Source organism: Gopherus flavomarginatus, chromosome 10 (genome assembly GCF_025201925.1).
Source record: "Gopherus flavomarginatus isolate rGopFla2 chromosome 10, rGopFla2.mat.asm, whole genome shotgun sequence".
Taxonomy (NCBI): domain Eukaryota; kingdom Metazoa; phylum Chordata; order Testudines; family Testudinidae; genus Gopherus; species Gopherus flavomarginatus.
The window spans coordinates 71,058,754-71,080,938 of record NC_066626.1 but is presented as its reverse complement, the minus strand read 5'-3'; the positions used below and the strand labels follow the sequence as shown (position 1 = coordinate 71,080,938).

Sequence of the window (22,185 nt, the reverse complement as noted above, 5' to 3'; positions counted from 1 at the left end):
AAGAAAGCCTATCACCTTTATTTTGGCTGCAAAATTGGAGATCAAGACAAGAGGTGGGCCCCACACATATGCTGCAACACTTGGGCAACAAATCTTCGCCAGTGATTGAACAGGAAAAGGAAATCTATGCCTTTTGCGGTGCCAATGATTTGGAGAGAGCCAACAGATCATACCAGCAATTGTTACTTCTGCATGGTGCCTCCAGTTAGGAAAGGTGTGTCAAAGAAGAAAAAGTGGACTGTGCATTATCCAAACATTCCATCAGCTATACGCCCAGTACCCCACGGAGAAGGACTGCCGGTTCCTCATGCACCAGAATAATTCTCACTTGAGTCAGATGAGGAAGAGGAAGAGGATGAAAGTTCTAGTCCTGAACCATCAATGTCACAGGACCCACATTTTCTCCCATCCTCCTCCTCTGAACCACACCTCCTAACACAAGGTGAACTGAATGACCTTGTCAGGGATTTGGAACTACCCAAGAGTAAGGCAGAGCTGTTGGGCTCCAGACTACAGCAGTGGAATCTCCTGGCAGGCTATCAGGGCAAATGGAGCCCATCAATGCTTGCAGACTATTGCTGGACAGTGACAAGAGATGCTCCATTTAATGAATACAAGAGACAAGCCAAGAAGCGCCGAGTAGACACTGAATAGGACTAAACTATGTACATAATAGTTTTTTGTCTTTTGTTTCATAATAAATTTTATTTATATAACCCTTCTGCTGATTTTTAAAGTGTTTCATAAACAGGACAGGTGAAATATTATCATGTAAAGCAACCATAAACACATGAAAAGACCTAGGTTTACAATTTATGATTAAACCTCTACTATCTACACAATATACATAGACATAAAATGTAAAAACTTAAATATCTTAGAAACAGTAGCCCATCAGTTGTTTTAATTGTCATATTTGAATTCAGCACGTGAAAATACATAATAAATATCACATTTTATCTCTGAAGCAGATGACTTCTCAAAAATTGTAGACCAGTGTTACCTCCCCCTGTCCTGATTTTTCACACTTGCTGTCTGGTCACCCTATAATGTAGGAATAAGGGAACTTCAGATTAAATAGCGGGACTGCAAGGCAACATATTTAGAATGGAAGTAAGAAATACACAGCATATAATTAACCTGTGGAACTCACTGCCACAATATATTACAGAGGCCAAAAGCTTAGTGGGACTCAAACAAGGATTATCCATTTATATGGATAATAAGAACATCCTCAGCTACATTAGGTAGCATAAAAATGTATATATGATATAAATTCTCATTGTTCAGGGCCAGTCCCTACCTGGAATAGAACATTGTCATGAGGACTGAAAACTGGCTAATGGACAACAAGCAAAGAATAACAAGATTGGGGCAAGGTCTGTAGTGGAATACTGCAGAATTCATAATTCCGCAAGCCTGAGCGTCTAGTTGCTCTGTAGACTTACACTTTGTTCGAAGTCCCAGACTCTGCTGGAACCTGCTTACTCCTAGCAGTCTCTGTTCTCCCTGACTATTTAAGTACTTATCCACAGAGGAACAGTCATTGGGCCAGAGAGAGAAGAGTGGAGTGAGAATGCTTCTGCAGTCCAGTGATTGGGGCACCCATCTAGGAGGTAGGAAACGCAATCCCCCTATGCTGACCACTCTTTCCTTATTTACTCTACAGTGGAACAACTTCAACAGGAGAGACTGAGAGTTGCCCCTATCAGAATATCATATAGCTCAGTGCTTAGCTCACCTCCCTGAGAGGTAGAAGACTCCTTGTTCAAATCCCTTCCTCCTCTGGTAGTGAAGGGGGGGGAATTAAATCTGTGTCTCTCACATCCAAGGTGAATGCTCTAACTACTGGGATAAAAATTAGTAGTAGGTAGACTCCTCCTCTATAGGCTGTTTTGTGTGGAGTGAGGCCAGTAGCTAACTCATTTCTGCAAGAAGCTGTTTAGGCAGCCTGTTCCCATTAGTGGATTTGCAAGCAGAGACAGGTGCCTTCCTGCAGTCTGGACATAGCCACCTATCTCTATGAGAGGGGTGGACCTTAGCACACGCCCCTATGGTTGGCATTCTACTGGCTACCTGAGGTAGCTTCCTGCCTTGCAGGCTGGCTTTTGATGGATCACAGTCTAAGGAGTCTATCAATCCCCATTGATTATATAGGGAGCCTAGGCACCTAACTTAGCTTTGAGGTTGTTCTTGTGACTTTTTAGGCACCTAAAAGGTAGGTGCTGTGATGCTGAGCATTGCAATGCCCAGTCCCTTCATAGATCCTGTCCATAAACCAAAGTTTTCAAAAATAGCTACCGTGTGTTCCTTATTTTGTGAGTGCTGAACCTGAAATCCTGGGACTTGATTTGTAGAAGTGCAAAATAATTTCTTTCAGGCTTTTATGGATTTCATTTAGATTAGACTCATCCTGTTTCATGTTTCTTTTCTCTCTTTACTCACACTGCAGCAACAGCTACATCACAAACTCTTCCCAGAACTCTGCTTGAATCACTGATGACACTGTTATACCAGCAAGACAGTGAAATGAAAATGAAACTTGCTGGCTTCTGCTTTATCACAACTGCAGGTCCAAATCCATATTTTCCTAAAGGAAATAGACCAGCTAGTTAAAAATATATTATTTTCAGGTTTCTAGAAGGCATCAGACATTGTAGAAAGACAGAAACAAATGTAAATACTTCCCATTGCACTTCTGATTGCTGGGAACCCATTTTGCCTTTTGTTTGTAGGTAGTATACAAGGGAAAATTCTGATACCCTTTCTCCCGATATGTAGTATCTTATTCCTTGAGTATTCCCATTGGAATCAATGGGGGTACTGACAAAATAAGGTACTATTCAATAGGTGAGTAAGCACGTCAGAATGTGGTCCTTAACAATTACATCTGTGGATCTTTAATCTAATTGAAATTTGCCAATAAGAGCAGAACTAGATTTAAATTGCTGACAAGGGTGGCAATTTTACAAATGCATATCAGAAACATAATTTCTGTCTCTAGGAGGAATGGTCTAGTGGTTACCTGGCAAAATGAGGAAGATAGATTCTAGCAATAAGCTAATATTAATTAAAGTTTGCTTATGTTTTATTGATTTGTTTTATTGGGTAAAATTTTTTACTATCTTTTGTTTAATCCTGTTTGGATCTTAATTAACTGTTTTAAAAAAACTTCTTGTCAGCTGAAAAGTTATTTTTATCACACTAATGAATTCAATGAAAAATATAACTGTTTATGTATGCCTTTTAGTTTGATGATAATCCATAATTCCTAGATGAATGCTAACATGTATCATATGACTAGAGATTAATTTTGAAATGTGTTATAGGAAATGCTAATCAAGTCTTAATGGCTCTTCTAATCCTATGTAGTCATTTGTTGGGTTTTTGTTGTTGTGTGGGTTTTGTTTTTTATTTTCCTGTTGTTTTTGTTATTGTATTTGGTAAGTATAGTGCTATGTAACTATGGGTTTGTAGATGTATGTATGTCTCCATTTCTCTTAGTGTGTGTATATATAGTAATGATACAAAGTACTGTATTTTATAATAGTGATGCTATAGCATCAGGGACAAAAAGTCCTGTGGCACCTTATAGACTAACAAAAGTACTGGAGCATAAGCTTTCATCTGATGAAGTGAGTATTCACCCACAAACGCTTATGCTCCAATACTTCTGTTAGCCTGTAAGGACAGGACTTTTTGTCGCTTTTTACAGATCCAGACTAACACTGCTACCCCTCTGATAGTATAGCATTAGGGTGATTCACTGTAGCAAGGATGTTTTTTTTTTTTAAACTAGTGTCTGTTGTAAGATATGTTGTAGGTGATGTGCTGTTGTGGGTTTTGGATTTTTCTAAAGTTTTTAGTTAATTGATTGTCTAGGATAATTCTTCTAGTTTTTATCCTCCAGTAGTTTGTTGGTAAATGAGTGGCTTCCACAAGTTGTATCAATCCTTAATCTAATTTTAAAGAGGATTCAAGACTACTAGGAAGGCACTCTTTTTTCCTTTATGGGGCCTGGTGGAAAATGGAAGCTGATCTATTTTAAACTGTGTATTAAAGCTTGGCCTGCTTATTTCCCAAGGGTTGAGTTTGACTGGCAAATAGTATTTGAAAGTCTTGTTTTGGTTTGTGTATCTAACTAGTCTTTCACATTTATAACTAATCTCTCTACAGAGAACGCAGTTAATCACACAAACTTTTTAAACTGCAACATTCTGGAGGAGGTTTTCCAACAAGTATAAAGAAAGATACTATGTTACCATAGCCTTACATATAAACCTAATTTTTTTTTAATAGGAATCTACCAATTTTGCTTAGAGATAGGGTGACCAGATGTCCTGTTTTTAAATAGAAAGTCCTATTTGGGGAGACTTTTTCTTATATAGTTGCTTATTATCCCCACCCCCCTGTCCCATTATTTCACAGTTGCTATCCAGTCACCCTACTTGGAGGAGTCTCTCAACAAGTCTTGTTCTGTCCATTCCCAAACAGTAACTGGAAACTTGGAAATGGCAGAGATGCTTAATGACTTTGTTTCGGTCTTCACCGAGAAGTCTGAAGGAATGCCTAACATAGTGAATGCTAATGGGAAGGGGGTAGATTTAGAAGATAATATAAAGAGCAAGTTAAAAATCACTTAGAAAAGTTAGATGCCTACAAGTCACCAGGGCCTGATGAAATGCATCCTAGAATATTCAAGGAGCTAACAGAGGAGGTATCTGAGCCTCTAGCTATTAGCTTTGGAAAATCATGGGAGACGGAGAGATTCCAGAAGGCTGGAAAAGGGCAAATATAGTGCCCATCTATAAAAAGGGAAATAAAAACAATCCAGGAACTACTGACCAGTGAGTTTAACTTCTGTGCCAGGGAAGATAATGGAGCAAGTAATTAAGGAAATCCTCTGCAAACACTTGGAAGGTGGCAAGGTGATAGGGAATAGTCAGCATGGATTTGTAAAGAACCACAAATCACGTCAAACCAGTCTGACAGCTTTCTTTGATAGGATAACGAGCCTTGTGGATAAGGGAGAAGCGGTAGATGTGGCATACCTAGACTTTAGTAAGGCATTTCATATGGTCTCGCATGATATACTTATCAATAAACTAAGCAAATGCAATTTAGATGGGGATACTATAAGGTGGGTGCATAACTGGCTGGATAACTGTACTCTGAGAGTAGTTATTAATGGTTCCCAATCCTGCTGGAAAGGTATACAAGTGGGGTTCCGTAGGGGTCTGTTTTGGGACCGGCTCTGTTCAATATCTTCATCAACGACTTAGATATTGGCATAGAAAGTACGCTTATTAAGTTTGCAGATGATACCAAACTAGGAGGGATTGTAACTGCTTTGGAGGATAGGGTCATAATTCAAAATGATCTGGACAAATTGGAGAAATGGTCTGAGGTAAACGGGATGAAGTTTGACAAAGACAAATGCAAAGTGCTTCACTTAGGAAGGAACAATCAGTTTCACACATACAGAATGGGAAGAGACTGTCTAGGAAGGAGTACGGCAGAAAGGGATCTAGGGGTTATGGTGGACCACAAGCTAAATATGAGTCAACAGTGTGATGCTGTTGCAAAAAAAGCAAACATGATTCTGGGATGCATTAACAGGTGTGTTGTGAGCAAGACACGAGAAATCATTCATCCGCTCTACTCTGCACTGGTTAGGCCTCAACTGGAGTATTGTATTCAGTTCTGGGCACCGCATTTCAAGAAAGATGGAGAAATTGGAGAGGGTCCAGAGAAGAGCAACAAGAATGATTAAAGGTCTAGAGAACATGACCTATGAAGGAAGGCTGAAAGAATTGGATTTGTTTAGTTTGGAAAAGAGAAGACTGAGAGGGGACAAGATAGCAGTTTTCAGGTATCTAAAAAGGTGTCATAAGGAGAAGGGAGAAAACTTGTTCACTTTAGCCTCTAATGATAGAACAAGAAGCAATGGGCTTAAACTGCAGCAAGGGAGGTTTAGGTTGGACATTAGGGAAAATGTTCCTAACTGTCAGGGTGGTTAAACACTGGAATAAATTGCCTAGGGAGGTTGTAGAATCTCCATCTCTGGAGATATTTAAGAGTAGGTTAGATAGGTGTCTATCCAGGATAGTCTAGACCATATTTGGTCCTGCCATGAGGGCAGGGGACTGGACTTGATGACCTCTCGAGGTCCCTTCCAGTCCTAGAATCTATGAATATGCTTGAGAGAGGCAATGGAATGTCTTCACTGCAAAGTTAACTTGCGTGTTGCCCCAATACAAGCCCATTCTCCTCCCTCCCCCCTCTCCCCTGAATCCTTGAGTGTGGTGATGGTGGCTTAAATTGAATTGGCTGGCCCCAGAAGCAGTACAGGCCACAGCTGGAGTTAACCCAACTCAACAGCTGCTAACACAACCACAGTACAGCTCTGGTGTTTTCGCAGTTTGGCTGCTCTCACTCAAGCTAGGGTAGTCCAGAGGAGTTGACTCAACACTGAAAGTGTAGACAGACCTAGTCAGAAGTAGACTGGGATGTCCCGTCTTTTCCTCCTCCACCCTCTGAAGTCCATGAAAGATGCAACTTGCTGTTATGGTACGCTTGGAGATGGGTGTCATTGTACAGCTGGAACCTCTGTGACTATTGCCTTGAACAAATAGCATGATGTTCCATTGTGCTAAATATGAGATACCAACAAGTAAAATCTCCTCTTCAAAGAGGATTCTTATATTATAGTCTCTTCAGTGGGCTGATGGCTATTGGGAGCTACATCTTGATAAAGGATCTTTAATCGTTCAGATTGTTCCTGACAGATTTAATGCTATCTGCTCTCTTCTGCTACCCCTTCCAGGTTTCTGGGGTTATGCTCCTGTGCATAGGAGTCTCTGTCCAGATGAAACTCCATGACACTTTCATGGTGCTGAATGAAACCTCGTCTGGTGTCCCTGTGATTATCACTGTTGGTGGTGGTGTGATCATCTCCGTCTCAACCTTTGGTGCAACTGCCATACTGAAATCCAATCATACGATGATCAAAGTGGTAAACAATCTCTAGCTTGATGTCTTGTCTATGTGGGCTCTACAGTGTAAATTTCAGAGGTTTAAAGAAATCTTCCTTAAGCAATAGGGTGGCAGCAGTGGCTATATGTTGAGGTTGCCTTGCTGAACCCCACATACTCACTCCTGCACCGTCCACACCTGCCTTCTAACACTGATGCATCTGATGTTGGTTTACAAATCTCTTTAGAGTAAGGTTGTACTATGGGGTGAAGAGAAACGAGCTTTCATCTCAAATGTAACATGTTTGGGAACTGACTTACCAGTGCTTATGAGTGTGAAAGGGCTAATTATTGGAGAACAAACATGTATATCCCTCATTCCAATTACAGGGCTACCCAGATTCTGAATTTTATATATAAAACTAACACTCCAGTCTCTGAGCTGAGTGCAATTACTTTAGTGGGATGGGATAATGGCAAAATTAGCTTCTAAAAGGCTGTAGTCAAACCTTTCAAATGTGAGCACTTAAATTAGACTGCTCAAGTTATTTTCTGGCACTAAACGAAAAACTAGATTTTTCAAAATTGCTGAGCATGTGCATCTCCTGTTGACTTCAGTGGGATATGTGTCTACCAGGCACTTCAATCACAAATCCATATTTAGGCAAAGCTTCAGCATATTTGGGTTAAATCCTCTTATGTGGGGAAGCTTTTTTTTCCCATGCACTGTATTGATTCAGATGCTGCAAACCTCTTTTTGCCATTGTTCTTGTAGCACAACTTTCCATTGAAACCAATGTGCAAAACAATTTGTTCACAAACCATAGAACAACACACGCAGTGGTCTGTACAGATGTTGATGTTGCCCATTGATTTCAGGGGCAATTTTTGTAGTTAAAAAAAATCCTGTTGTCCATAACAAATATGAAAAGTACTAGGTTACCTCTTTCCCCTCCTTGCTCACTCTCCACATACTGGGTTTACCATCCTACAGTTTTTCCTGCCTGTTATAGGGTCCCTCTTCCCACTAATGCTACTAGGAGTTGAGCACATTTCTTAGAAGACAGGACCTTCTAAGCCCCCCAATCAATAGAAGCAGCAGATCTATAGCTGTAGCCAAATCACCTTCTGAAATAAACCTTCTTGTTTTGGAAAGAACAAGCCAAATATCGGCTATGTAACTTATAGCGGTTACAAAGTTTACATGTAACTAGTATGACATGTATCTTAAATTTTGCTTGATCAGCATGTCTTAAGTACCAAGCATTGTAAACACTGGATGACCTAGCCAGCATATATAGACCCTGACTCTAGGAGGAAAGATGAAGAGTCTTTGTGAGTTTGGGCCCTAAATACTCAAATTTCACTTAATCTGAAGGAAATCAGTGTTTGTGTGGTGGGTTTTTTATTTTATTTTAAATGAGCATTCTCTGGGAAATGTGGCTTGGAAATAGGGGTCTCTGGACTCTATAGCAGATAATAACATTTAGATGCCTGTGGCTAGTTTGTTAGCAAACTACTATGTTCTAAATATCTGACCACTCCAATGGGTAACCAAAGTAGCATCTTACTCCAATAAGAATTATAAATTGGCTGACTGCAAAGGAGACTTTGCAATTAAGGAGGAAACAGAACCTCTCCTACTGGGGATATTTGTAAGGCAGGAAGGAAAGGGAGAGGTTGTAACATTCACATGCATAAAGCCACAAGAATCAAACCTAGACTCATACAATTCCTCCAAAAAATACCTGGTATTTTAGATGTTATCTGCTATTATGGCAGACTATACTGTAGTGCAAGCATTACCACATTTGATCAGCCATGAGAGAGTATAGGAATGCATTAATTATTTCATTTAATTACTAGTCTCTGATAGAAGTGAGTGGGAACAATCAAAATCTTCAGTGACCTGTTAGAGTAACTATTCTAAAAATCTGCAAAACTTTAACTATCAAAATCTGTAACTAAAAATTAACTGCTCATGCTAGTATGTCTTAACCTGAATGTAATCAACCTTAATCCTCCTGACCCAAGAAACTTACTTCCTTACACTTTATTAATGCAACTACTTCCAAAGATAGGCTTCCTCTGCCAATCTCTAGAGCAGTGACTGATTTGACCAGACCATCTCTTAATCTCTGCAAAAGCTCGAGTCTTCCAGCACCTCTCTGAATTGGATCTAGTTCGGTTCCCACTTCACAGACAGGTAAACTTGTTGCTTTTCTGTCTCCGTGCCACAGCAGGAACTTAAGTATGAGAGATAGTTAAGAGACTAATTGGGTTCATGAAGCAGCCCAGGAGACATGCCTGATGGCAAAATAATGTCTTTCCTAGTTAGCTTAATGTGGCTTCTCCTGATGTCTTATGTATCTTCATTTAAGTGAACACTATTCATGTCTCTTGGAACATGTGGCCAAATCCCAACAGCAACTGTATTCTGTTTAAATTTCCACTACACTTGCACTTGGATGCAACAGCCTTCACAAAGAACCATGTAAAATAGCACTTTCAAAAGTGCTCAGAATTAACTTCAATGGGAGCAGAATTAGGACAGCACTGACAGTTGCTGAAAATGTCATCTCTAGTGTTTAACGGCACACAGCTGTCCTTGTCTTAGGGATGGCTGCATGTCAGTACAGTAGATTAAGTCATTTAGGGCCAAATCTTGCGGCCTTGATTCAAGCAAACCCCCCCTCACTTTCAGAATAGCTCAGCGTCTGAAGTGTTTAGGATCCTCTGAGGGTGAAAGTTGCCATGAAACCATAGAAGTATAAGACTGGAAGGGACCTTGGGAGGTCATATGGTCCACCTACCTTTCCCTCCCCTGTGCTCTTCCTCTTCCTCCCCCTGGCAGGACCAAGCATACTTAGACCATCCCTGACAGATGTTTGCCTAACCTGTTTTGAAAAACCTCCTATTATGGGGACTCCACAACCTCCCTTGGCAGCCTATTCCAGAACTTAACTACCTGTACAGTTAGGTTTTCCCTAATATCTAAGGTAAATCTCTCTTGCCAGATTATGCCCATTACTACTTGTCCTACTACTTCAATGGACATAGAGAACAACTGAACACAGTCCTTTGGATAAGTCTTCAAATATGTTAAGAGCTGTTATGAGGTCCATGCTCAGTCTCCTTTTCTCAAGACAACATGCCCAGTTTTATTTAACCTTTCCTCATAGGTCAGGTTTCCAAAACCTTTTATCATTTTTGTTTCTCTCCTCTGGACTCTCCAATTTGTTCACATCTATCTTAAAGCATGGTGCCCAAAACTGGATACAGTACTCCAGTTGAGGCCTTACTGGTGCCAAGTAGAGCAGAACAATAACTTGCAATGTCTTACTTATGATACTCCAGTTAATACAGCCCAGAATATTAGCCTTTTTGGCAATTGCATATCACTTGTTCACTTGTATTCAGTATATGATCCACTATAACTCCCAGATCCTTTTCTGCAGTACTCTTGCCTAGCTAATTATTCCTCATTTTGTGGTTGTGCTGTTTTTCTCCTTCCTAAGTGGTGTATTTTGCACTTGACTATATATTGATTCTCCAAATTGTCAAGGTCACTTTGAATTCTAATCCGGTCTTCCAACGTGCTTACCCCTGCCTCTTCAAGCTTGGTGTCATCTGCAAATCTTCAGCATACTCTCCACTCCATTATCAGTCATTAATGAAAATATTAAACAGTACTGGACACAGGATGGGACTCCACTTTATCTGTCCTTCTAGTCTGACAGACAACCATTGATAACTACTCTGAGTATGGCTTTTCAACTAGTTGTTCACTCACCTTATAGTCATTTCATTTGGACCATAAAGCTTTATTAAAATCCAGATAAATCCAACCTACAACTATCACCTATCCATTAGGCCAATAACCCTGTCAAAGGAGAAAATTAGGCCAGTTTGGCATGATTTGTTCTTGAAAAATCTGTTGGCTTTTCCTCTACAATTCTACTATCCTCTATGTCCTCACAAATGTTTATGTTTAATAGCTTCTTCCAGTATCTTTCCAGGTATGGAAGTTAGGCTGACTAGTCTATAATTCCCCAAGTCCTCTCTGCTTCCCTTTTCAAAGATAGGTCCTATGTTTCCCCCTCTCCAGTCCTCTGAGACCTCACCCATCCTCCATTGACTGTCAAAGATAATCGCTAATGGTTCTGAGATTGCTTTAGCTGGTTCCTTAAGTATTCTTGGGTGAATATCATCAAGCCCTGCCAAGTTGAATACACCTATCCTACCTAAATATTCTTTAACCTGTTTTTTTCATACTGGGCTTGGTCCTTCTCCTTTTTAGTGAAGACTGAACACATACTAGATGTCCTTAGAGGACTGCACTGTAACTTAAAATATTGCCTGTCATATGCCAGAAAACTTAATTGCAGTTGAGACAGAAATCTGACTGTAGACAATTACACACTCCCCAGAATATTTGCTGAGTTGCACTAACTATAGCAGCTCTTAACAATTATGGGCTGACACAATCTTTCTGGATGTGTTCAAGCACCCTCAACCTGGCTACTCGTGACTGTGACTGACTTGCATCTTATTTTTTGTCATAATCTATTACTGCCAGAAGTGACTTGGCCATAATGGATGCACAGTGTGCTGGCCCCTTAGGCTTACATTTCTCATGGCAGATCTTCCAATTTTATATACATTTTAAAATTAAACTATGGGATGATGTAAGGAAAAATAAAACCAAAGTAAAGGTGCCAGTGCCTCTTGATATAATATATGTAACACTGACTAGTGAGATGTTTTGTTGGATTAATCTAAAACTAGAGTGCACTGTGCATTGTGGGAAGATGAATGTTACCTGAAATTACTGTTGTTAGTTCACAGGCATGCTGCTGATTATCTTCTTGATTGAAATCATAGTTGGCATCTCTGCCTATGCTTACAGATGGAAGGTAGGTGTGTGGAAACTTTAAAGTATGTGTAGTGCTAATAAATGCCATGCTTTCTTAATGTGAGAGGTTTCAAGTACCGGGTCCTTTCCAGGAACCCTAGCTGGCATCACAGATTTCTTTGCTTAAAGTGTATTTATGGTTAAGAAATTCTTCTATAAAAAGGATTGCTCAACAAAACTCTAAGTAACTTGCTGAGTTGAGTGACTCTACCTGTTAGCACTGAATTCTACTCCATACAGCAACATTACTATAGCTTAATTCCAAATGTAGAATATCCATTACTAGAGATCCATGAAATCACAGCTACACTTCTGGAATCCAGGTTGAATATTATTGGGGCAGATGGACTGTCAACTGAGCAGATTTGCTCAGTTGGTGATGGAGCAGCAACTTATATTTTAAAAGAGACTTGTGGTTCCATAACCACATGCTGAAGTAGCTACCTGAAAGCTTTGCATATGAGGCTGATGCTTCTGAACCAGAGGCCACCATTGCTACCAGGGAAGTAGGGACTCAAAGTATTAGCATAATAACTTGCAGGACAGCTCCACAGATTTCTCTGACAAAGTTTCATAGTTAAAATTGATCAGAAAACCTAATTGGGTTGGGTGTCAGCATGCTAGACCGCCAGTAATTGGTGTTCACATAGGTTGCAGGTGGGAGAGTGGAGATGGGTAGACCTAGAATTTCAAGCCTTGGCCCATTGGAAGCTATAAAACAGTGTCAAGGAAAAACCTCTCTCTAAAGGGGAGCTCAAAGAGAGCACTAGTACTCAAGGTAACCAAACACTATGACTATAGCATGCAGTTGGCTCTTTACCGAGTGGGGCAGGAGGGAAATGAGCAAATGCAAAGGTGTAGAAATAGAATTATTGCTTTGTATACTTCCATACTGGCAGAATTCTAATTCTTCCCTAAAAACTCAACTAGGTTTTCCTTCTGGGTGGAAGCGAGGGTAATCTTAATATCTGATCTCCAGTCTTAACTAGAATTGTATTCCCTAGAATTATATGGATAATCTGAAACTAATGGTAAAGATGTTTAGATCGCATTTTCTGCCAAAAAAATATTTTACACTTAGTTTAACATCATAATTGTAAGTCCAAAATCACCACTGCTATTTCTAAAAGCAAAATAGAATCTGGGAAAAGGCAGTATGAAAATATATATATTTTGGCTGTATTAGAGCAGCAGTGAAGTTGCCAGAACTCATTATGGGGCTTGAGCAAAACCAGAAGCCTTAAAAGGAACAATGCTCCCATGTCTAAATCTGGCTGGAAATGTTTTCAAACTGCGTAAACACCATAATGTTAACTGTAACACTGATGGCTACTATTCTTCCAGTAGCTTAAGAATTGTCCTAGTTAGAGAAATGACAATGCTCAATAGCATCTCTAAACCAGAGCTTGGAGGTGTTCAATGAACAAACTGCTGAGAATGGGGTACAAAGAGACTAGTCCACAGAAGGCCTCCCTACTACCAGAAATTGAATCAGTGCTACATAATGGTCCAAAATGCATGTAATGGTCTCTGCCATAACTAATGTCTTGTGTACAGCAGCAACAAGCATTTGGGGGGGGGGTATGTGTATACACACACACACACAATGGAGAAATTTATGAAATAAGTTCTTTTTTTGGCTTGGGACTTGCACTTAAATATGGCTAACAGCCAGACATCCCTGTCTCTGCATTAATAGTTCAATTTGATGTCTGATCTTGAAATTTGCATGTGAAAGGTTCCAAATGCAAATATTGTATTTGATACAAGGTCTCCTAGTGAGTTTTCAAAGATCACATATTCTTTAATACCCCTTCTAGTTAATGTTGCCATATTTGTGGTGAAAACATATTGCCAGAAATAGCACCCTGTGTGGGTCCTGTACTTCCAGAATTCTCTGGAGAAGAATGCAGTGTGCAGGAACTAGTCCACCGTTACATATCCTGTGTAATACATAACCAGTTCTACTTTGCTTACAGCTGCATGACAACCTGTTGAGAAGCTTCCTGAAGACTCTTGACAAATATAACAGAGAATCCCAAGTAACCAAAGGAATAGACCACCTACAGGAGAATGTAAGTGATCTCTCCTATGCTGCAATGAATAGAGGAATTCACTATAACTCTGTTTGTATTGTATTCCTTTGAGGGCACATAAAAATGGAGTCTGTCACTTCTGGGGAGTCTCCATCTTTCTCTTAACCTAAGCTCCAAAAATTTGCTCTGCTTACACCCTTCATAAGAGACCTATATCTTGCTTTGGTTAGTCTGTTAATGAAATTTAAGTAAAGAATCTGCTTCTGCTCAAACTATAAAGTAGGGTGACCAGATGTCTCGATAAAATTGGGACTGTCCCAATATCTGGGTGGTTGTCCCGCATCCTGACCAATCTTTGGTCAATCTGTCTCGATAGTTTGCTCCGCCGGCAGCACTGGTGTTTGGTTTTTTAGCTCTGCCGGTGGACACCCCACCCACCTCCCCCATGTGTCCTGATATTTTCTTCTTCTCATCTGGTCACCCTACTATGAAGTGATCCTACTTGTTTTGTTAAGCTTCTTGGGGCTGGTACAACTGCATTAGAAATGTGTAATCAAGCTGTAATAAAAGAATGAGGTAGGAGAGTTCTTCTCCCACAGGAGATCACAAAGCAAAATGACTTGACTAACTGAAATCAGATTTAAAAAGAATGCATTTCATATCTAGAACATGACTAATTTTGGTTAAATAAGAATAGACTTGCAGGCTAGAGGCACTCTTAACCTTGCTTCCTCCAGAAGGGTTAGAAAACAAGTCTAGGCTTGAGGTTTAACAAACTGAATTAATGTGTTCAAACCAATAGCATATGAAATCTAACATCTTTGCCTCATGTTGGCAAGAATCTGAACTCTGCCAATAATGATGATCAGTTATAACTGCAATAACCTACAGAGCTCTCTCAATGAAGATCTAGTCAAAAGAAACATGCTAAAATTGAAGTTATTTTGTAATGAATAATTCAACCAGGCATAAAAAGGGCATTCCACAAAGCTAAAAACTCAAAGGGGAGGCAAGTAATGGCTTCTAACCAACTCTCTGAATAAGTCTCACTTAACAACGTGACCAGGTCTATCTGTGCTAGAACTGGGAAGTAGGCCACTTACATGGATCAGCTGGAAGGTAACTTGGCATCCTAGGATGGTCTGCTGCTATTGTAGTAATCTGAACAGCTTTGGGACTCTTCCTAAGAGAGCTCTGCTTTGGGCTCAGGATGCTACAAAAACCACTGTAGAAGAAATACTTTTGCTTAAAATTCTATTATTTCACTTATTTAAACTGTTGTTCATTTCAGTTCCAATGTTGTGGTGCTCAGAATTACACTGACTGGTTCAATACTACATTTGGATCTCTCAATTCAGCTGTTCCAAATAGCTGCTGCAAGATGATAACGAAAAGTTGTGGAATGAATATAAGCAACGATGCTGCTAACATTAACCAACAGGTATCTTAACTACTCCTAAGCTCTAGCAACCAGTTCTCTTACTAGATAGCACGTGATGCCAACCTGTCAGTGCTCCTGTAGCCTTCATTGGGGAGACTTTTTAAATTACTAAAACTGTGCCCTACAGCCTCTGTCTATAATGCAGCTGGCTGTTTCAGAAGAACTGGTAAGCATTCCGTTAGCACCAACCTGTCTATGGCATCTGTATATCCTCATTACTGTAGTACCTCTCAACCTTAATATCGTTATCTTCTGTTCACTTCTGTGAAGTAAGGAATTACCCCATCTCCATTTAACCGATTTTGGAGGGGGGAAGAGACTGCACACAGAGAAAGTAACTTAAAATATATGGAGATACACCTGTCTCATAGAACTGGAAGGGACCTTGAAAGGTCATCGAGTCCAGCCTTCACTAGCAGGACCAAGTAGTGATTTTTGCCCCAGATCCCTAAGTGGCCCCCTCAAGGGCTGAACTCACAACCCTGGGTTTAGCAGGCCAATGCTCAAACTACTGAGCTCAAGACCACATAGGAAAGCTGTGGCATGGGCCAGGGAATTGAACCCAGACCTCCCAAGTCCCAATCTAGCAGCCTAATCACGGAACAGTCTTCCCCCTTCTTTAAAGAGAAAGGTCCAGAAGTATATATCCGTGGCTGAAGGTGCAGGATGTGAAATTGCCTAAAAAGGCAACAAGGTAACACTTGTTCTCTTGGTACCAATATAATGATAAAAGTAGAATAAAAATAATATTTAGGCTTTCTGTCCCTGTTAAGTTCAGACAGAATTGCACAAGTAGCCTTATTAGAGGTTGTGGGATCCATGTTATCAGTGAAATGACTGATGCTCATCTGCCCCCCTCATCCAGATTTCTATAAGTATAGTATCTTGCTTCACAGCTAAACTGACCATCTGGATTTCTAAATCTAGCCAAAGAATACCAAAGAAATTCTTCACTCCAAATATATCCCTCACTTTTCAGCACTAAACTATATTAGAGGGCTGAAATATGCATGGAGGACGCCAGCATGATGCAATTTTGAAGCAGCTAACAGAGAACAATCAACAAAATCACTTGTGTGCCGAATGGGCATGGAAAGCTTTGCTGGATTGCAATGGCATTTGGTTCTGCCTACTGTAATGCTTGAACATACTGGTGAACCACTTATAACTATAGCTACCCTTAACTGAGTCCGCTGGACCTTTACTAATTTGGCATCACCTTGTCTTCTCCACTATCTCTTTGACTAGGCGGCTATAAAAACTGCATGGTGGAAGGAAACGCATAGTTATGGAAAAACTATTTTCAATAAGGGGAACCAGTCTCTCAAAATCCCTGTTCCTCCTCCTATGCCTGAAGTTCTTTTGTTACCCCATTGTCTGTACTTTGGAACATGCCCAGTGCTTAGAGTCCACACATCTAGCATGTCTGTTCATGCTACTGTTTCTGTTTTGCTAATCCAAACATGGGCTTTTGGTTGTAGGACCTTAAGCACCACAGAGATCACCCTCTGACTTCTTTTCTTCCCCACTCCACCCCTGAGCTTTGAGTGTTTCTTTCCTAACTATACGATTCTCACTTTAACCATTATGTTGTTCCTTGAACAGCAGTAAATTCTCAACCATAAGAACTTGTATATTTGAAATTGCAGCCTTATTAATCAGTATTAATTTTTGTCTCTTGCAAGCCAGCTTTTCTTTGATAAATATCTTTGATCAGCTACAATTGCAACAAAGTTTTTGGATTATCTCTTATGGATGGTACAATTTGGCTGTTGTACTCATTGTAATAGGTACTGGCTTCCAATGTACATGCCAGATGCAGTAATTAGCAAACATTTTTTTTCCCTCCACTAGGGATGCATTCAAAAGCTGAAGAAGTGGGCTGAAGAACATATTGCTCTTATTGGAGGGGTTTGCATAAGTGTTGGATTTGCACAGGTAAACATTGTGTAGTGCCTGTATTGTGTTCAAACTGCAGGTGGTGGCCCCCATGCAAATGAAACATGGGAAGAAGTACAAGGTTCAATATCTGAAATACTGAGGTGGAATAAACTAAACAGATTTAAATTAGCATGTAAACTACTGGATAGTAAATGATTTTAACCCTGTGAAAGAAGCAACTATCTTTAAACTTGGTCCACTACACCCTTGCTTTGTGATGACTGACTGAGCTATGGACTGAGAAAGCACTGGTCATATTTTGACTAACGTGTGAAGGGCAGCAGTGCACTAGACAGCACTAGACAACTTTGGTTTAATTCGTGTTGGCTGTTTTGAGCACGGGGTTGGACTAGATGACCTCCTAAGGTCTCCTCCAATCCTAATCTTCTATGATTCTATGTTAAATCTGCATAAACATTCTAAGCATCAGTGCTGTGGCAAAAAAGGATTTTTAGCTCAAGTAGTATTAGTGGATCCTGTCTGCAGAAAGATGGTATTATCCTAACAATGGATCCATTAAAATGTATGGGTAAACTGTTCAAAACCAACTTTGAAACATTAGCAAGATTAAGCTTAATTTATTATCTTTTATTTTCTCCCCCTCAGTTACTTGGGATCTTATTTAGCTACATGCTACTGAGACTACTTAATGAAGATTATGTGAATTTGTGAGTCTTCAGAATGATTTTGCAACTTAATATATGAATTTTGTGCTTTCTTTCTTGTGGCTTTTGATCCTACTATGCTTAAAAAGCTATGCTGCATAATTAAAATTGAACAATTAAAAGAACTACCTGTCTCATGAGATGCCATGGATATCTATTAGTGCTAGCTTTCATGGTAGGAAGTGGTAGGTATCAACGGTAGAAGCTCAAAGTTCAATTGCCTTTACAAAATTAGAATGAAAGGGTGGAAAACTAACTATCTTGTTCATGAAAAGACATGCCTAACTGAGGGCTATTTCAATTTCTGTTACTCAGGTTATACTAGCTGTCCACAATGTCTTATAAAACAAAGTAGAAGACCAAAACAGACTGCGAGGAAAGAATTCTTGTGGTGTTGATTGGGTTGTAGGCCTGTGTGCATGCACACACAAACCAAACCCTTTCCCTGAGGATTGCTGCAGTGATAGTCTTGCCATGTACTAATGCATATGAAGGAGGGGATTAAATTTAACTGCATGTGATTTGTCTAATACTACTACATCACAGTCAACTCCCCTCCTCTGTATATAACAATGAACAGTGGTGCCCTTAAAGTGAATGGGAGACACTTTGACAGCTCAGCTGTCATTGCTTCTTGCTGCAATCCACAGATACCATTGTCTCCCTTCAAAAATGCTACATCTACCTTGGGGAACAATCTGTTGATTTAGGATATAAAATTGATTATTCTGCCTTCTATTGGACAAAATAAGAGTTTTAGGATGCTGTAAGTAAATAATCTCTGTTAACAATGACAGTCTAGAAACCCCCAGCCAGTGAATCGCAGCATGTCTTATCATCTGTTTGCAAAGTGTTAACAAGACATTTTGGGGGAAATTCACTTTCCAACCACACATTTTTGCAAAAACTTAATTGACCCATTCAACCTTTATAAAACCTGGCATATTGGAGGTTCCTGACTTCCAATAGCGCTTTGCTTATGAAGTGCAGTTAAATTGTGTGTAAATAGAATTTCTTGTGCTTGCTCTTCTGCCATCAGCCTTACTTTGAAATCTGAGCATGAACAATGTCTTGAAGGAATAAGGCCAGGCCAAGTCTTAAAAGCATTCTGATTCACTGAAGTCACTATTTAGTCTAACTTCATTTTTCTTAAGTGGGAATGCCAATTGGCATTCCGTAGTCACTTTCTGCCATCTCATGCCTTAATTACCAATCTGTTGCAATAACTTCAATAATCAAATCTCTATAAAACTGCTATGTAGCATAACCTAGCAAATGTCTCAACTGGGGAATGTGCCTTTTCATAATCTTACACAATAACACTTAAATGTAAAACTGGTGTGAATTTTGACTGTTAATCTCACTTTTGACTATTTTTTTTCCCAATGCAGGGACTATGTCAAACTATATCACTCCCTTGTCTAAATCACACCTAGAAAAGAATGCCTTTCAGAACTACTTACCTGAAGTCAGGTGAGAATAGCAACAGACAGCACCCATACCAGCTTCTAGAAAACTAGACACACCTTTGAAAAGACAGAGTAATGCCTTGAAGCCCTACTAGAGATCAGGACCTAATCATACTGACACTTTGTGTTGTGAAGAGCTTACTTAAGTAGTCAAGCTGGGGAAGAGAGATAACACAAGAAGAGTGATGTTTTTAATTGTGGCACTGATGCAACATTTGCAGACATTCTAATATGGCTGCATTCTGTAGACCAAATGTAGAATAAAAGACTTATTCAAGCAAGGAGCTCAAATAAGAAATGTCATAGGAATTATTTAACATAAGCAATAGCTAGTGGTAAGGACTTGAGCATCACCTCATTGCGCAATGTGGAATGCAGATGGTAGGAAGCTATGAACTATTTCTTAAAAAGATCTTAATCTGCCTTGCAGGAGGCCCTCCAGTGCTTCACCCATTATTCCATGCTCCTGAGGGAAGAAAGCAAAATAGCTATAAATAAACTTTGTTTATATCACTTCTGCATGGAAATTAGGAGGCTGTGTAAGCTTATTGAAAAGGGACACAACCTTCTGCAATCATGATTAGAAAGCCCCAAAACATTATTCCATTACCTATGCAGGCAGCTAACCTGTACTGAGGACTTTTCCCTGCAGTCTCTGCAGCAGCCCAGTGTACTTACATGGTCCATCTGTTTGCAATGGAAGTTTTTAATGAATTTTTAATGCACCACAGTGCAGTGTCTTTGAGCACAAGTACCACACTGATCAATTCTGTGCTCATCCTTAAAGTTTACATAAATTTTCATTAGAGCTGACAAGTGATTGATTAATTGCACTGTAAAACAGGATATGATTTATTTAAATGTTTTGATTTCTACATTTTAGAATACAGACCTCATTTAAAAGTGAGCACTATACACTTTGTCATAAAAATAAATATGCTGTAAAAACAGTTTCAGTTCACATCATACAAGTACTGTATTGCAATCTCTTTATCACGAAAGTTGAACTTACAAAGGTAGAATTATGTACCAAAAAAGAACTAAAAAATAAAACACTGTAAAACTTCAGAGCCTAAAAGTCCACTCGGTCCTACTTCTTTTTCTGTCAGTCATCAGACCAACAAGTTTATTTACATTTGCAGGAGATAAGTGTCTTCAGAAAGTCCTACTAAAAATAGTTAAGATGACACCTGGAAAACTCAAACTGATACAACCAAACAATGGTGTTTTGATGTAGCCTATGAAGAGGCTTTTAGCCAACAAACGTACTGCACCACAGATTTATTTTTGAGAAGTCAGTGCTCTAGGGAGGTAGTAGGAAGATAGTTATTGAATTTTTTTTTCTCCAATCCTCAAAAAAGAAAGTGATCTTGGCCATTAATCACAGCCCTACTGTACATTAACCAGTGATACTTTTTATATTACAGTAACAGTAATAAACATGCTGATTAAGTCACTGCATTAATTTGTGGAACTAAGCAAGTCATCTGCATTTGGTTTCTGGTGGAAAATATTCTTTCAGCAAAATATACAGCTGCACCATTTGCAACTTTCAGCAGGTTGCAATATAGATGAGTCCATTTCTTAATGGGTAAGGAAAAAGAGGGTAGTATTTGCACCATTGTAGCTTATTACTGACAAGGATATTGTTTTAGTACTCCTTTTTAAGACCGTTTTGGGGTAATCAACTAACTGTAGATTGAGGCATTGTTATTTGATGCCAGGAGCACATCAATTTTCAGCTCAACTTTCTCCCACCCCACCTCTAAACTCTGTCCCTGCTTTTAGCAAGGAACTACTGTAGAAGAACCCAAGAAATTGCAATGAATGAGTCACAATTACTTGTTTTTATTCTTACAAACTTTGACCATCCTGCTGTAAATTTCAGTTCTTGATCACCTTATCTTAAGTGAGGAACTGACTGTCCCCTCATCTGAACTGCCCACATAGCCTGAAGTTATTGTTTTTACTTTGCATGTTAGTGTCAATGTTAATTGCTGGTGAAACTGGATACTATAGTCCAATCAAAGAATACCCCAGCCTCTCTGTGGTAGGTTTTGCCTACTACAGTATTATCGATCAGCCAATATTCCACATCACAGAATATCTTCAACAGTCAATGAGCAATTTCATGCTTGTCAGCCACAATTTAGTTGCAATTTATCATATCAATAGGCAAGGGATAACTTTGTTTATAATAATATAAAACATGTAGGTTTTTTTTTTTTTTAAAGAAAACCTTTCATTAACTCATCTGCTTCCATATATACCCCAAACATGTCTTGTACTTCTGTAAACCACAAATGTGACCAAGCAAACTAAGTAGTATGGGAACAATGTGTTCCAGACACCATGAAGACTGAAAGTTTACTGTTAGTCCAAAAACTCATTTTAAGTGACATGGATTACTTTTAAAATGCTCATTGTAGTCATGCTGTTAAAATATGATTTCTGAAAAACAAGCAGGTAGGTATTCAGCAAACATCTGCAGTTATCTAATGAAGATTCTGGAGCAAGTTCTGCTCTGAGTTACTCTGGCATTTATGCTGCTACAACAGAGCAGAATTTGGTCTAGGTTTAGCCACAAAAATCTACTGTATGAAGAGAATGGCATAAAGTACATTCTGTGCTGATCCAAGTTATGCTTTATGCTGAGATGGGATGTTCTTCCTACTAATTTTCCACTTGATTGGATTTGGTCACTAACATGTAACATTGAATATACTATTCATTTTTTAAAATGA

The 22,185-nt window shown here is 39.4% G+C and overlaps 1 protein-coding gene across 1 annotated transcript; it reads left to right on the top strand.

Moving 5' to 3' along the window:
• Positions 1-3,033: 3,033 nt before the first annotated feature.
• Positions 3,034-19,397, top strand: LOC127030519 (tetraspanin-7-like). The gene is made up of 8 exons (XM_050917184.1): positions 3,034-3,108; positions 6,827-7,015; positions 11,816-11,890; positions 13,869-13,964; positions 15,217-15,366; positions 17,221-17,304; positions 17,914-17,975; positions 19,364-19,397. The coding sequence occupies exons 1-8, from the start codon at positions 3,034-3,036 to the stop codon at positions 19,395-19,397; spliced, it is 765 nt and encodes a 254-aa protein (XP_050773141.1).
• The last annotated feature ends 2,788 nt before the right edge of the window (positions 19,398-22,185 follow it).